At 40.7% G+C, this 16,089-nt stretch overlaps 1 protein-coding gene across 2 annotated transcripts in view; it reads right to left on the minus strand.

The window, feature by feature from the left end:
* RGL1 (ral guanine nucleotide dissociation stimulator like 1) overlaps positions 1-16,089 on the minus strand; it is a 90,453-nt gene that overhangs the window by 39,789 nt on the left and 34,575 nt on the right. For both annotated transcript variants that reach the window (XM_067300548.1, XM_067300547.1), the window contains one exon: positions 10,856-11,064. In XM_067300548.1, the coding sequence (XP_067156649.1) occupies positions 10,856-11,064 (209 nt within the window). The remainder of the gene's footprint in view (positions 1-10,855; positions 11,065-16,089) is intronic.

The raw sequence follows: 16,089 nt of genomic DNA on the forward strand, positions 1-16,089 counted from the left end.
ATTACTAAAGAGAGAGGCAGCATCTTCAAACCTAACCTGTTTATTTATATGAAACACGCAGAGTCCTCTTCGCCTGCACACAGGAAGAACCAGGAGAGTTTCTCTGCTCATAGCTCCAAGACACTGTCAGTTTTCACTCCATCCTTTCCCAGAGCGATTTTCCAGTATGCAATGAGGCTGAACAAATTCCCTTTCTCCTCCTTAGTTTGTTTTGCTGGAATTTGTCATTCCTTCTGACTCCAGGTGTTATTTCAGACAAACCTATGTAGGTGGCAAACGCCTACTTTTGCCAACACTACTGACACAGTTGACATGAGTGGGAATGGTCCGCGGCAGTGTGAAAATGCCATTGGGAAAGAGGCAACCATAGGCACAACTCCAACAACACAGAGAAAACTCTCTTACCTACGTATGCAACGCATGTGCCTCGAAGGCAGGTTTATGCACTCGTGTTTTGGATGGGGGCGCCCATTGTTTCACCCACAGCTCCATAAAGAATCAATGGTTCTTTACAGCCAGCTTTAGTGAAGGAGGACAACTACTCCCAGTCCCGAATAAGACAAGCTGATGTAACGCATTTCTCTGTGCTTGACTAATTTTGTTCGTCAGGCACCTGCAGTTAATTAGAATGCAGTGAACATGGCAAGTGCATATACTGGGTCTTTAAGTGTTTGTGCTACGTTTGAGCAGGATAAGAAAGAAAATAATCATGGGCTGTTGGTTTGTATACAGAAGTTTCATGGCAGAACCATAACAAATTCATCCAAAACATTTCAAAGGACAGAAGTAAGAGGTGGTAGTTTTATGCTCCTCTAAGGTATCAGCCTACAACTTTATATAAGAATCACAGATCTGTAAAGAAAGTTAACTAGTGTAATTGAATTCAATCTCACTCTCCCCAGAAGATCTGCCAGATAAGTAACATGTTTTAGCATTGCAATCCACAACCTTCATATTAACATTTTGCCCTATCACAACTCACTTCATCTCACAACTTCACAGTACTTCAAAAAAATAACTTTTATGTTTCGACAACCTTCCAACAGGGGTTTAAAGGTGGACTATTCCTCTATGGATGGAGAAATGGAGGCACAGAGAGATGAGTGGTTTGCATTACCGTGGAGTCAGCGGTGTATACAAAGCAAACCCAAACGAAGCTAGCAATCCACCCGACAGAAGTAGCGTAGCCACAGTTGTAAGGAGTCAGTTCGGGCTTATTTAACCTTGAGAATACTATGGTAAGACCACTTGCATTATCTGAGACAGCTCATCGAAAACTAGGTCTGGCACCTCTATGTTGCACAGAGACATAACAAAAATGATAGCTTGTTACCACAAGTCTGTCGCCAAGCTGAGAACAAAATCACGCCTGCCTGACCAGCACACTGCTGCAACTCAGTGAGAGTTCCTGTGTCAGGGGTGAAGATTTCCAAAATCTCAGCATTTTCTCAGTATTCTCAGTCCAGAAAAAAGAGAGGCACAAGACATGGATAAAATCCTGCAGACTCTTACATTTTTAAAGGGATGAAATTTTTCTCAGTTAGACTAAAATGATACTGCTGGCACTAGAGGACTACAGAAGTATGAGAACAGAAATTAAGGAGTCCTTAAAATTGAAAGGCTCTTTAGATATTGAGGTACAAACAGGATAACCAATTTCACAGAGCTAATGCAAATATATAAAGAAAAACATGTCTACTTAAACTGACAATGGGGTAAAAATCTAGTTCTAAACACATTGAATAACACCTTAATCTCTCAGTGGTCGCCCTGAATCAGCAGGAGTGTTCACAGAGTGAGTTGTTACTTGGTACAAGAATGGCTGTCAATCTTGCTCTGAAATTTTTTAGTGCAATGGCATCCGTGCTTTCTCCTATATTCTCCCAAGCAGTTTCACACCCTACCCAAGCTCCTTTCATTGAGATCAGCATTACTGAAGCTGCAAAACTGAATAGATACCTGCTTTCCAACTCTCTGCTATGCCTGAATCCACCACTTATTCCTATCTGGCCTCTCTCAGCTCAGCCATACCCTCAACACTTATTTCTGGTATTTGCAATTCAAAATGAATACAATTAACTATTTGAGGTCATTCCTACTGCTTTATTACAAGGATAAAATAAATTGGTGAAGCCTTAAGAACAGGCATACTTCCAAACACCTCAGGGAACTCCATCATGTTGCTAAGCTGATGTGCAAAATTCAACCTGTTTTCATTTATTTTAAATGTATTGGTTTCAATAGCTGCACTTGCTTTTACGAGGCCTATATATTGTCCTGAATCTCCCAGATAGGGTAATGCTTGGTAACATATAACATCATCTTAACAAAAGATACAAAAAGAGCAAAGAGAAAGTTTTACGTAGTATGCTGACACCTTCCCCGTGGTGATCTCCCAGGACAGAATTAAGACATGCTGCCGATAAAATGTACACCGTGCACACGATGATGGCTGCTCCTCTCCTCTGGCTAAAGGGAGAGGATTTCGCTCTCCACCGCCATCTGCTAGGTAACCCGACCAAAATACATTTTAATCAATATGAAAGACATTTTTCCCCCTACTGAGAGAGATATGCAAGGAAAGCTTCCATTTTGAATAATAATTAATTTTTATATTCCTTTTTCATAGCTTGCCATTAGTTCTTACAGCAAGATTTATTGAGATGACTCATGGTATCATTGTTCCAGTATTCTGTGAAACAGAAGATAGATATTTGCAGAATGCTAGGTATTTGCATTTAAATCCCACTAGAGATATACATGCTCATTTTTGTGATATAAATCAATAAAACAGCAATAAAAGCAGGCAGCTTTCTGTACCAAAGCTGAGGAGTATGCAACACTTCACTATATTGCCAAACCTCAGCCCATCTCTCTCCAAGCGAGCCTCGCATGAGCAACAGGACATTAAATACGGGTTGGGAGGAGTTAACGATACATCTGATGTAAAGAACAGCATTACTGCAGGCTTCCACTGTTCTGTTCTCAGCAGAGCCCGGACAAAGAGCCATTCACCCAGCGGCCTGGTATGAACGAACGCTTTGCATACAAAAAGAGACAGGCGAAACAAAAGGATCCTGTAGCCCACAGGACTTTTCAGTCCTGCTTGGCGTTTGGGAAGTTACGGTCTCCAATCAAAGGAACTCACTAAGCAAATGAGAGCAGAATGTAATGGGCAGCCCTGAATATTTAAATACTGGAAAACAGAGTAGAAAATGCACCCCTGCATTTCTGCCAAGGGAAGGGAAGAAGAGGGAAGAAAGTGCCCTTTAAATTAGTAGGAAATAATAAGGAAAGGTGGTTCCCTGCCTAAGTCCCAAACAAAACCCTTATTTAGGGTTTGACAGCCTGCAAGTGTCAAAACAAGCAGTAAATAACTGGAAGAACAGAAAACCAGTAAGAACCATAAGGTGTTTTGAATTATAAACACATAGCCTCACCGAAATGAAATCACGACTGAGGCCGAGACAACAAATTAGCTCGTATACAGGAAAACAACAGAGGAAAGAAGAGATGCTACAGCAACAGAAGTGGGCAAAATGCCATACAAAGTTATGGTCCTAAAATCTGTGACTCTGCTGCTGAGGACCCATTCTTGAGTGCCTCCTAAAACCTGAAGATTCCTGCCCAGGGAAGAAGCTCTAGAAATCACCAGAGACTGCTGAACTGGGGAAAGGGATAAAATGGAGAGCTGCTCGGAGCATTCCTCATGCGAATGGTGCAGGAGAAACGGCACATACACTCTGGAGAACACTGGATACAGTGGACCTCCTCACCCTAACTTTCACCATGGGTTGGCTGAGTACAAACTGTGGAAAGAAACCACAGACTTCAGACCAAGTAAAAACAGAAATAGCAAAAGCAGATGCTTTGGGACATGGAGATTTTTCTTCATTCTTTTTCACAGACTTGACTGATCTTTTCCCCCCCCTCGCACAAAACGGCACAAATATTATAAGACTCTTTCCAGCTTTTGCAGAGCCTTCAGCTTCTGCTTGCCCCCTTATTCTTTCCTACCCTGCCCATTTCCCACTCAGGCCCATCCCTTAGATATTCCCTTTCCTTTTACTTTTCTCTTCATTTACCCTCTATCGAGCAATCCTCCAGCAATAGAAAATAACTGAAAATGTAGAACTAACTTCTTTTCTGTCATCATACTGTTTCAGCTTTTCCAGCTGTAGCTCTTCCTTCAAACGGTATCAATTCCCTTCTCTGCGGCCTCCTTGAGATAGGGACTGGTTGCTACTTCATGTGCTACTGTGCCAAGCACAGTGCGGCCCCCCTCTTGATTTGCCTTTAGGCACTATTGTAAGAAACATGACTACTACAACTAAATATAATATACAAGAGAGGAAACTGGTTTGTTTCTGCTCTCATCCGGAGAGCTAAATATCTTTAGCTTCCCTTAAACTTGTGAGCATTTAATTCCACAGCACACCCAGTAACGCTGGGGATACCAAAGGATCTCTAAGGAGGCTTCATGCAAGGGCAACTGTCTGCCCTGCTATATTCATAAATTCAGGGCAAGGAAGTGCTCGCCTCCTTCTAGCTTTGCCTCTCAGGCCCCATTTCCTCTCTCCAAGAGCTTCTATCTAACATTTCTACATCAAAATGCTGAAATAAACTTTTTTTCTTTTGATTTCCCTATGCACTTCTCCCAAACAAACAGAAAATATCAGAATTTATAGTGTTAAACACTTGGCAGATTTTCAAAGCTGTCTAGTGCATTTAAATGCCAAACTTCCATGAATACTAAAGGGATGTGAATGTCCAATTACCCTTAAATAGCTTTGAAAATACAAGCTTTTTTCTTCTCTTCACTTTTCAACTTACTAGCCTAAGCCCAAGACCGCGTTTATTTTGACTTCTAAGCCTTAGCCCAAGATTGTGTTTAGTTTCACTTCTACTCTATGTTAAAAGAAAATCTGTATACAACCAAAATAATAAATAGGGCTCCAGGCTCAGATTTAATAGAGAGCAAAACCTTAATTTGAATTCACTAAAAAAAAAAAAAAAAAAACCGAACAGATCTATTTGCAATCTCCAAGAAATGTTAAAAGTTGCTCTGAGAGCAAGTAACACAATCTCAGTATATTAAAGACAGAAATATTAAAGACAGTATAGTAAAGAAATTTACCTTAACAATTTACACCTTTTCATCTGCCTTGACACATTCTGCAACTCCACGCACTGCAGCGGATGTAATGCAGGGCACAATCCGCCTTTAGAGGTTCTTCTCCTTGCCCAGCTGCTTTGTGCATTTCTGTGATGACAGTACCAGCACAGGATGTGGGAGTTAAAAACACCGCAAGTACCAGCACCATGCAACTGTGTGATTCCTGCTGGGAAATAACTGAATCCATGTGTGTTTAGCTTTGGGAGGACGTCCTCCTGCTCTCCTATGTAATGTGAAGAGGATTAAAGGCAGCACAAGGAACACGCATGTCCCCTTAGCCCTACCAGATGGGGGGGGGGGGGGGGGGGAGAAAACCACCAACTCCGCTACAGCCTCACAAGAAATGAGAATCACAGCGTACAGCCTCAAAAGGCCTCCCCTGAACTGCCGACGGCTGTGAAACCTCACACAGTGCAGGGTACAACATCACTGCTTATTTTATCGGAGTAAAGGCCCAAGCTAGGGAAATGGTTTCCCCGCAGAAGATTTCACAAAACCTTACCACAATGCAGACTCATTTAATGAAAGTACACATTATTCCGAATTATTCACATCTATAAAAAGTTTCTTTTTTTTTCCCCTGACCTAATAAGTCAGTCTCTCTTAAGCATGGCATCTGCTTTTTCATTTGTCTCTGCCACTCAGGCAAAAGCATCTCACCTTTCTTGGCCAGAAAGAATGTTTCATGCTCAAAATGCAGCTGATGCTCGCACTACATGGCACAGGATACTACGCAGACCACACTTAACAACAAGCGTGCCCCCATGCTTAGGGCACAAAGCATCCCGATTTCCCAGGATATGCTCTTTTTGCGTGATCAGAATTTGCGTGCATCTAACGCATATACGTAGACAATTCGGCGGTGCTCCACAGCGAGGGGCATATCCACAGCAAATCCAACACATCCAGAATGCACCAGACTCGAGGGCTACCCAGCTTGCACTTACGCATTTCTGTCTGGAAAATTCTGACAACACGCACATTCCCACAAGTAAAACTAATAGCAAAATCTTGTTTGCTGTTTTAAGATGTAGCCCTTTACATCACTTTTTACTTCACTGGAAAACAAAATACAAGTCTTTATAAGACAGAGATTATGCACTGACACCCTCTTTAGTCCCTGCAGTATTACTATTAGTAAGTCTTATTAAGAAGGAAGTTGCAAAAACGTAGACTTTTCCCTAGTTATTGTACTCTAATGTAGAGATGTAAACTGAGCAGGTCAAAACTCAGTTACTGGCCTTTTCTCTATCTGTTTTTTCATTATAGTGCCCACTTTTCTTCTCAAGTCCATATTCCACAGCTGCACATAAATCATTCCAACTTCTTAAGTTTAAGTTTCATCTATACTTTGTCCCAAGCCATAAAATTCTGGATTATCCATGATACTTGAAAAGCCAAGAGAAACATCCATGAATTCTTAAATGTTACACTCCCAAGATTTGTGAGGGAGGAAGGAAGTAGTGACGTCCTAGGATTTCCTGGGTATTCTATCATTTATTATAAAAAGCTGGGGATAATGTTGACAAGGTCAGGCCGCCTACATGCCCTTCTTCTAAAGGATACAGTATAACGTGCTCCGAGAGGTACATAAGCCAGAGAGATCAGAACTGAGCTCAGAAAAGTAAACTGTCTTCTAGGAGACTTTCCCTTACATTACCTTGCCCTTTTTGGCTATTTCCATCTCTTCAAAGCAGTATGTGAGGAGGAGGGCAGGGCCAATTCCCTTACAGTTGGGCACACTCCTGACTTGCTGCTACTCTGAACGACCTGACAACCTGAACTTCCCCGAGACATCGCTATAAGATCATTTAGCGCATTCGTTTGGATCAAAATTCCAGCATCTGAATTTCCCTTATTCTCCTTTCCTTCCCCCTCAAAGCCCATCACGAGAGGACCTCCACTCTTAAAGCAGAGCTTCTATAGTGCTAGTGTGCTACAAAAACCCCCAATGGGGCAGGAACTCAATCTTTTCAGGCCCGGAAGACTGCAAGAACACACAGCAGTGCACAAGGCTGGGTCTTTCCTGGATCCTGCCCCTCAACCAACAACCAACACAGCTGTGAGTAACAAGGGCCTCCTTTTTCAGAAGAGGATATCAATTTTCCTGTTATCTGTCTGACCACTCAAACAAGATCCATCACAAAACACCTGTGCACAAATTTCAAAGGCAACTGAGAAGCAAGTCCTGTCTGCTCAGTTTTTCCAGTTAATGCCTTCTCCTGTTTTTATTCCTCTGATGCACGCCTGGGAAAATTTAGGGAAGATTGGATCAGACTCAGAAATTAGACTTGCCATTTCTTTTGTGCTGCAATCTAAATTATGACGTTACAGATCTAATTCCTAGATATGAAAATATTAAAAACTTAATTGCAGAGTTAACTGAGCTAAATTGCACCAAGTGTACAGTTTACAGCTACCTTTACTGCATTAAGCTGGGATTTTCGCAGGAGCCCAAAGAGCTTAGGTGTCTCGTGATCAATGATTCTCAGAGTCTGAATAATTACTTTCTTCGGGCAGTTTTAAAAATCCCATTGTTAATGCCTACATTTAAAAAGCAATATACAAGTAGAAACTGCAGCATATGATGTGTAAACTTCACAATGATCTTGAGGTTCTTCCCCTCCCGATTTCCTCATCTTTAAGTATCTGATTTTATAACCTCAGTGTTCTACTGATCTTGCAGGTTTCAATTTTCAGTTTTCTATTATACTTTTTCCTAGGGGAAGGTACAGGAAGGAAACAGAACCATCATCAGAACTTTAGTGAAGAAGCAAGATTCCCAAAACACTTTTTCATCATCCTTGTAGCAGTGCAGCCTGTTTGAACATTTTAATGGCTAGCGAGGAAACACAACAAAACCACCAAAACTATTAGTAGGCTAAACGGCTGTAGGATGGACTGCTGTTACAAGAGATTACCCCTTTGACCCCAACCGTGAGTTTAAAATTCTTCAATCCTCAATTGCATGGAAATTATTTAATTATTTCAGTATTCATTAAAGAGCTGAACTGACAGTTCTGGAGACTGATCCTCCCTATTAAATGACAAAGCAGGAAAAGCACGAGCGGTTAGAGCCCAGCTCTGGAGCCGACAGCCACCCAGCGTGCCGCGGTTCAGTCAGACCTCCGGCAGTGTTCAGCGCTCAGCTGCTTGGCCACTACTGCCCGGGGTGCCCATCAAACCCAGTCGCATGATGTGACTGAGACAGGGCCACACGCCTGCGCGTGAAATAATCATCTGGCCTGTACAAGGGTTAAACACACCGTCAGAGTCCCCTGCACAGGAGCACACAGGAGGACAAAACCGGGCCAGCAGATCAGTAGCTGTGAGAGCCCTTTCCTAACCCTTTCCAGGAGCTCGGCACTGACCAAAGAGGCCTTCCATTAAGGACCTGCGGTAGCCTCCTAGGACCAGGATTTCTTTTTCCCCCCAAACCATTACATGCTCAGCCTGCAACCCAGGTTAATAGATTTGATAAGAGATTCGAGACTTGCCTGTCAGATATATGGGAACTTCTACAATTATGTAAATTACATAAGTGCAGTATATAAATTGCTCTTTTATCTCCCGAGGACAGCAAAAAACACATGTAAAACCCAGATCAAACTCCAAGTCACTGTGAGCCAAGACCCTTATTCTCTCTTTGCCTCGGTACACTCCTGAAATTCTGCACAATAGTCTATTCCTCTCATGCTTTGTCCATATTACCTCTTAACAGTAGAGGGTCTTCAGGGTGGGGGCTCTTGCAAACACTTTTAAACATGTCTGTAACATGACTTGCAAAATGAGGTCACAGTCTCAGTTGTGGCATTCAAATTGAAGTACCTCAGTAACAACAAGAGAAATAAGAATGGACACTCCTAAAACCAGAACTCTGCTGGACAGTGCAGGAAACGCACATAAAAGACACCTTCTGAAACAAAATAAAAGGTCACCTGAGACTTACACAAGAGCCTTTAATTGAAAGGATGGGTCTGCGTCATCAAGTTTAGAGCCATCTTTGACCAATTTGGATTATCTGAGCCACTCTCAAGCTCGTTGACTACGGAAAGAAAATTCAGGAGAATCAAAAAGACATGGAAGAGTAGTCTGGGAACCCACAGACACAAAGCAACAAAACTGCTTTGTTAGGAAAATAATAGTTAAAATACCCATTCTGGCCAAAAGCATCATTGGAAAGACTATTATTGCTTTTATTTATGCAAACCTTTTTTGTAAAGTTCCTTCTGCAAAATATCTATCTTTACAGGAAGTAATTAAAATACATCATACAGAATCATTAGTGGCTGAAAGTGACAATGTACATGCAAACTGCTGATTTCTGTGAATTTGCAGCTCTTTGGCAATTCGCATGCTTATGGAGCAAAAGTTTCTCGAGAAATGCTGTCACTTTGAGAGTCATCTTGGCTTTAAGTTGCTGTAATCAACATCAACTTGGTGCCCTTTCTTATTTTCTCTAGAAAGATACATATGTTGAAAACAAAGAATCAAAATAAAATAAAATAAAATAAATCGGGCTTTCAGAAAGAATTACTCGTTCAAAAAATAATTCCTCAGCATTTTTAGTTCTCTGTAAATACGCATTGTCAATCAGAGTTGGCATGGAGTGAGAGGTAATGTTCACAGGGGTAAATCTAACTGTACAGTCTGCTCCCCAGGACGGCTTCTCTTTCCTCATCTGACATCTTACCTGGCTGTGAAGTTCTCACAGTTACTCCACTTGAGCAACCACAGCTGTTATTACAATCACAGCAGGCCCGGCAGCCAAGCATTTCAACATCGTTATTAATTGAGCCGCATAACATTCCTATGAGGCCAGTAGTATTATACTCCTTTTCAGATATGAAAGAGAAGCACAGACAGCTTAAACATGCCTTGTTCCATATCTACCTAGCGGGAGAGCCAAAATTAAAACTAGGATTTCTAATGCTAGCCCTCTACTTTAAGTACTATACACCAGAGTAACTATTTCTGTACATCACTTCATTTTGAAAATGCAATAGATAGTAGTAAGATCACCAAATAAGATCACCTTGGACCTAGCTATGTCTCAGTTAGAATTCAAGGTCAGCAAACTACCATTGCATCTTCTAAGCATTTATGCAGATAGAGCAGATGCAATTTAATAGTCTTACCATAAAAGCTGTTCTTACAACATTAAGCAGTTCTTATGCCGTCTGTAAAAATTTATGACTGCATATTCATGTGAAGTAATAGTAGGAGATGGTGTGGTTTTGCTTAGGTTTGTGCAGTCCCTAGTCAAATCAGCAGATCCCAAATAGGAGAATTAGGTCCAAAAATACTAGTACCCAGCAACATATAGGAATACTGGTAGCCTGAAAACTACGTTAGGTATGACTTTGCAGCACATGCATTCCATTTTGGGGGGGAAACAGCTACATTAATTTCCTTGTGCTGGTCCCAGTTTGGTTTCTCAGCAGGCAGATGCAACCCACTTTTCCAGTCTGGCAACCATGTTTTAATAAGAGTTGAGATGTGAGCAGAAGGCATCTATTGACTTTATACTTATGCTGAAACCACATTTTCCAGAATTCTTGATATCTGTCTGTTGGGTTATTAAGGCCATGTCCATTGAAACTAATGGAAGAAATTCCTGATAATCCCCTGCCCCATCAAGTAAAAAAGGCTCAGTTTCCACTATCTACTGACTCTTACCTGTCAAGGAGAAGTTCCAGTACTTCCTTAGTGGAAGCAAAGCCCCTGTATGTTGACAGAAAGATGCTGATGTAGGTAAAATCGTTATCTCCAAAAGCTGTCAGAAGGTTCTCCACAAGTTTCTCCAAAGTTCCAGCTTTTATCGTCCTGATCTTACATGTTTCATATTGGCTGACAGTATGTCCTGGAGGTAACTGGTCCCCTTCAACCTACAAAGTTAAAACAGAAACACAAAATCATGAGGAAGCCAGACCCCTCATGCAGCTGTCACACTGAAACATAGATTAAATTCTGTCTTTTCACAGGGTTCTTTTCTAGTTCACAGTCCCTCTTTACTTACTAAACTATTTTGTTGATTTTGTCTCTCCAAAAGCAAATGCTGTATCAAACAATGGAGGTTTTTTAGTAAGTTTACCTTTCTTTAAAATATTTCTCTGACATGCTCCATAAAATATTTTAGATTCTGACTGCTATCAAGTCATCATATAATCCCACAATATGTTATTATCTAAAAGAAAGTTCATTATCCCACAAAGAATTAGGTTGCTAGAGGAAACAATATTGGTGATTCACTGTCTCATTTAATTTCTGAATAAATACTAAGATTGATTATAGCTTTAGTGTCAGAACACTTGCGATTCCTGTGGTGAAGATGCCAACCTTGGGTTGACGTACAAAATCTAACGACATGAGCACCTCTGGTCATGAAACATTTCATAATGTTTTTTTGCAAGGAAGCTGTCACAGATAGATTGCAAACCTGCCATTGTAACCTTTCAGTTTCCCTTTAGCCCTCTCTCAATTTCCATGTGGGCATAATATTTGCTGACAGATCTCAGGTTTGGTAGGGAAGGGAGGGAAGATGGTGTTTTTTTCCTCCCCAGCATTTGGTTTTACTGCTTACAGGCTGTTTCAAGTCAACTGAAATAACTAGAAACATTATCTTAAATTACATCACTGTTTAGAGCACAATTCAGAAAATAATGTTTGTGACTACTTTAAATACCTGATTTCCTAAGTGCGCGTGATAAAAAGCCTTAAAAAAGTGAATATAAAGAAAAACATCAACAGCAATCTAACAGGAAAATTCTCTTTACCTTTTCAGTTGCCTATCTGTGGGGAAAAAAAAATGGTCAAGACCACTAGTGTAAAAATGGCCGGTATTGTGGTTAGCAGGGACCAAACTGACTGATGTATCGCACCTTCAGCTTGAGGAAAATAGGCTTGATCACTGTTTAACACATGCAACACTAACACTAATAAACTTCCAAGAACAGAAAAAGAAGCCATTTTCCTTAAGAGAAAGAGAAGGTTTGAGCCTGCCTGAGTGTGTGCACCCACAAGAGGAAAGAAAAAGCCTGTTAAAAATCCCCAGCAGGCATCACTATGCGAGTTATGTACGTAAACCCTCGGAAGATTATCTGAATGAATGAAATAGCTTTTCAAAGTATAAAGTTACTTTTATTCACACGCATTGGGTTCAGAAAGTGCTTTAAGGCAGGCCTTGTATATATCTAGAATTAACAGGATTATGCAAAGGAAAAGTTAGGCCATCATGAAATATTCCTCAAGAGTTTTCCTAAAACTTTTCCTAAAGCTTTTAAAGCTAGACTGAATATATCAGTAGAAAAATACTGCAGGAAATAAACTTGTCCTGGCCAAGAACAGACAACACAGTCTAGTCTAGTCTTTGCATCATCAATTCTCCTGCAATCTCGAAATAAAACTGGAGTTCATCCCATTTCCATTGCAGCATTATTCCACAGCAGAGTTCCTCCTGCACACACGTGCTCACAGCAAACTTTCAACTGTGTTGATGCTCTTTCTGAATCACAACCTTCCCTTCCTGGGGAAGAGCTTCTGGTGTCTCATGATAATAGTAATGGGATATCATTAGGTCAGATTTCCCACATAAGCCTCACAGTAATAATTTACGATTTAACAACTCTTCTGGCTTTTGAATTTTGAGTCAGTATTCACAGAGGTGCTGGACTATCAACACTAGATTCAGACACTCCTTAAGCAAGTAACAATACAGTCCATATTTTGGGTTTCTCCATGGTTTCTTGACCACATGTCTCAAACTCATCTGAAGAAATACCTCCAGGAGTGAATGTTGAGTTCAGTCACAAGGCCCATCTGATCAAAGGTTTACTCCAGAAATTGCCTAATAATGTACGAGTTAGAAATAACAAGGCTAATAATATTCCAAATGTTAACATCTTGGTACTAGACTGAGGTCATGAAGAAAAAATATTAATGACTTTTTTTTAGTCACTACACTGGCTATACTGGCAATACACAAAGAAAAAAAAAATCTAATTCATGAATTAAGAACTGATAACCCATCCACTTCACACTTGTATCACTACCTTCTATTGTTTTAAAATCATTTATAATAGAAATCCTTTCTTCCCTTAGAGAATGTAAACATCTTTAACATTAGTCTAAAGCTCTGTAATTCTTGCACAAGGACACTTTGTTTCCTAATTTAACAATGTCCAACAAACTCAGGTGTAACATTAAAATACCACTTGCTGTTTGCATAAAAAACAGACCAGGCAGGGAAAGAAAGAGTGTCAAGTAATAGTTTCAACATCTCTAAAGATCATGGCAAATTATTATTTATTTCTAGCAGTGCCCCACAATGGTCTGGACTTTCCAGCTAGAAATGAGGCCAGGCACTGTTTTTTTTTGGTAGAAAAGTAGCCTTTGTGTCTGTAGGAAGCCCTGGAACAGCCAGGAGCATCTCGAAGGATCAAGATGCAGGGAACCCTCAACAGATCGTAAAGAATATAGACCCAGTAGGCAAGCAGAGGCACAAGGAAACCTATAGCCAAATCTCAACTGTAAAATGACACCATTTCATACTGAGTTTAACGAGGCACTGAAAGGCGCTTTCATGCGGCTACACAATGTCCTGGACTGGAAAAGCAGCGTGGCTGAAACTGAGCCCTTCGCTTCGCTTGCGGAGGTCTGGTTGAAGCCAGGTGGGTTCCCCGGTCTAGCTCACCACCCGGCCAGCACAGTGAGGGGAGAAGAGAAGCTGGGGCACGAGCAGGAAGGCGATTGCTGGAAGCACTGCAACTTGATGTCAGTTCAAACCGACTGTGAAGTTACAGACTGGGTAACTTTATCTCGTGCCATGAACCGATTAGTGTATTTTTATAAATAGACCAGGCAATGCACATATATTGCACCAAAACCTGCTGTTACAAACACCAGTACAATCCCACTGGAATTAACGATGTTACACTAAAGTAACTTGCAAAGTTTTGTCCTGCAGACATTATGGCTGTTTTAAAGGTATATAATTTGTTACATACCCAATTTAAAGATGTACCTACAATAATATATAATAAAACCACTATAGAAATCTCCATACAAACTTTTTACTAGGCAAAACTTGGAAAAAACAGAGAAAATTGTATTGAAAGGGGTTATGTTATATAACTGGTTATTTTCAAAAGTTTATTTTAATCATAAACATGAAAAGTCAGCAATAAAATTCAGAGAAGAAAAATCTGCATCACTGTATTTAACAATATGATTTTCTGCACAGCCAATTCCCTCCCCTCCTCCTGTCCCGACACACTAAATTAAGGCCATATTCTATTTTCACTGTGTGTAAAAACTCTCATTCTCTGATATGATGTGCCAGACAAGGGAAGAATATGCTTCTGAGATTAATACATGCACAAAATTTTCCTTTAATTGCAATTTCATCAAGACATCACATTGGGAGAATGTTTAAAAATAATTAAAACAAAACAAAAAAAAAATCCAAAACCCAGAAAAACTAAAACTGAGTTTGTCAGCAAAACATTAAACTGCTAGAAATCATTTTAAGAGACTTTTAGAGACTGTTTGTATTTGTATTATTTTTGCAATTCTGCCTGTAAGTTTAAAAGGAAAAGGATTTGGCAGACAAGTTCAATAACAGACTTTCAGAATAAAGACATTGTGGGCCGAGCCTGCATGCTAACAGGAAACTGCTCAATCTGGATTTAATCAAGAGGCCATCTCTTCACTGACACAACCAGGCTAACCAAAGGCAAACGTTTTCATGTGTGCTTTTGTGTCGACTGTCTGCTAACAGGAATACTGCATGCACTGCTATTAAAAGATGCTCCTAAAGCTCTTTGGCAAGTTTTGACAGCGCTACACAGTGATCACTTATGTGGTGCCAATTAAAGCCACCACAAGTTACGCACTGTTTTGTGCACTAGTAATAATAAAGTCTATAAAATGCCAGTCTCTCCTTGACTTATTTCAGGCAAAGAATTGTGTCCTTGATATCCGTGAGCACAACCGGCGAGCAAATAGCTTCCTACAAGATAGACAGCGTCTTTCAAAAGCAAAAGTGGAAAGAATAGACTGAGGTATATTCTTTCAGCTCATTTTTTAGGCTGTGCAGGTACTGATCCAGTGTAATTTTGACATCTTTACTAATCCCCTGAAATGCGGTACATTCAGAGGAGCCCACTCTTTTTTAAGGCTATCGTCTTACAGCACAAAGCTGTACTCAGGTAAAAAGTTCTTGCTGAACCAGGAGAACTCCATATAGAGTAAAAGCCATTAAGTTAAAAATGTCCTTCAAACACAAACTGACTCCAAAACCAGCTGCAAATGCCCTCAAAGATGCCTGGTACTGAAGGATCTATAATTTGGTTCCAAGATGGTTACAGTTAAGGGCCTGACCTTGTAATCACCATCGCAGAGGCTGGCTCATGAACCCGCAGAGAACCTCACTGACTCACCAAGGCTTTGTGAAAGTAAAAAATATCCATGTGCACAATTGCAGGATGAGGAAAAGATACAAGTAACAGCATAACATCCAATAGACGTCTTCTTTCTGCAATAGCCACTAATACAGGGCTTGAGTAAGCAGATCTTAAGTTATAAGCATCGTGCTACTGGTGCAGTTTGTTGCTAGGTGTGTAAAAAGCAACAGCCCTTTATGAATCTGGTGACGCACCACATGCAACCTTTGATACCACAATCCCATCTCCCTACCTACCCTTCTTTGCAAGGGCTAGCCAAGGTGTACCGATTCCTTGCTATTTTGTCTACCGATGGATGGAAAAAAAAAGCAGCTCCTCCCCGTGCCCCAAAGTTGCCAGGTATTTCACTCAGTTAAACAGCCAAAAGGCACCTCTTGATTCCACAGGCTCGTGAGCCAAAGGCACTAGTGCTATCTGTTAACCTGTAATGGCATTAGAGATGACGCTCTT

This window comes from Apteryx mantelli, chromosome 8, assembly GCF_036417845.1.
Source record: "Apteryx mantelli isolate bAptMan1 chromosome 8, bAptMan1.hap1, whole genome shotgun sequence".
Taxonomy (NCBI): domain Eukaryota; kingdom Metazoa; phylum Chordata; class Aves; order Apterygiformes; family Apterygidae; genus Apteryx; species Apteryx mantelli.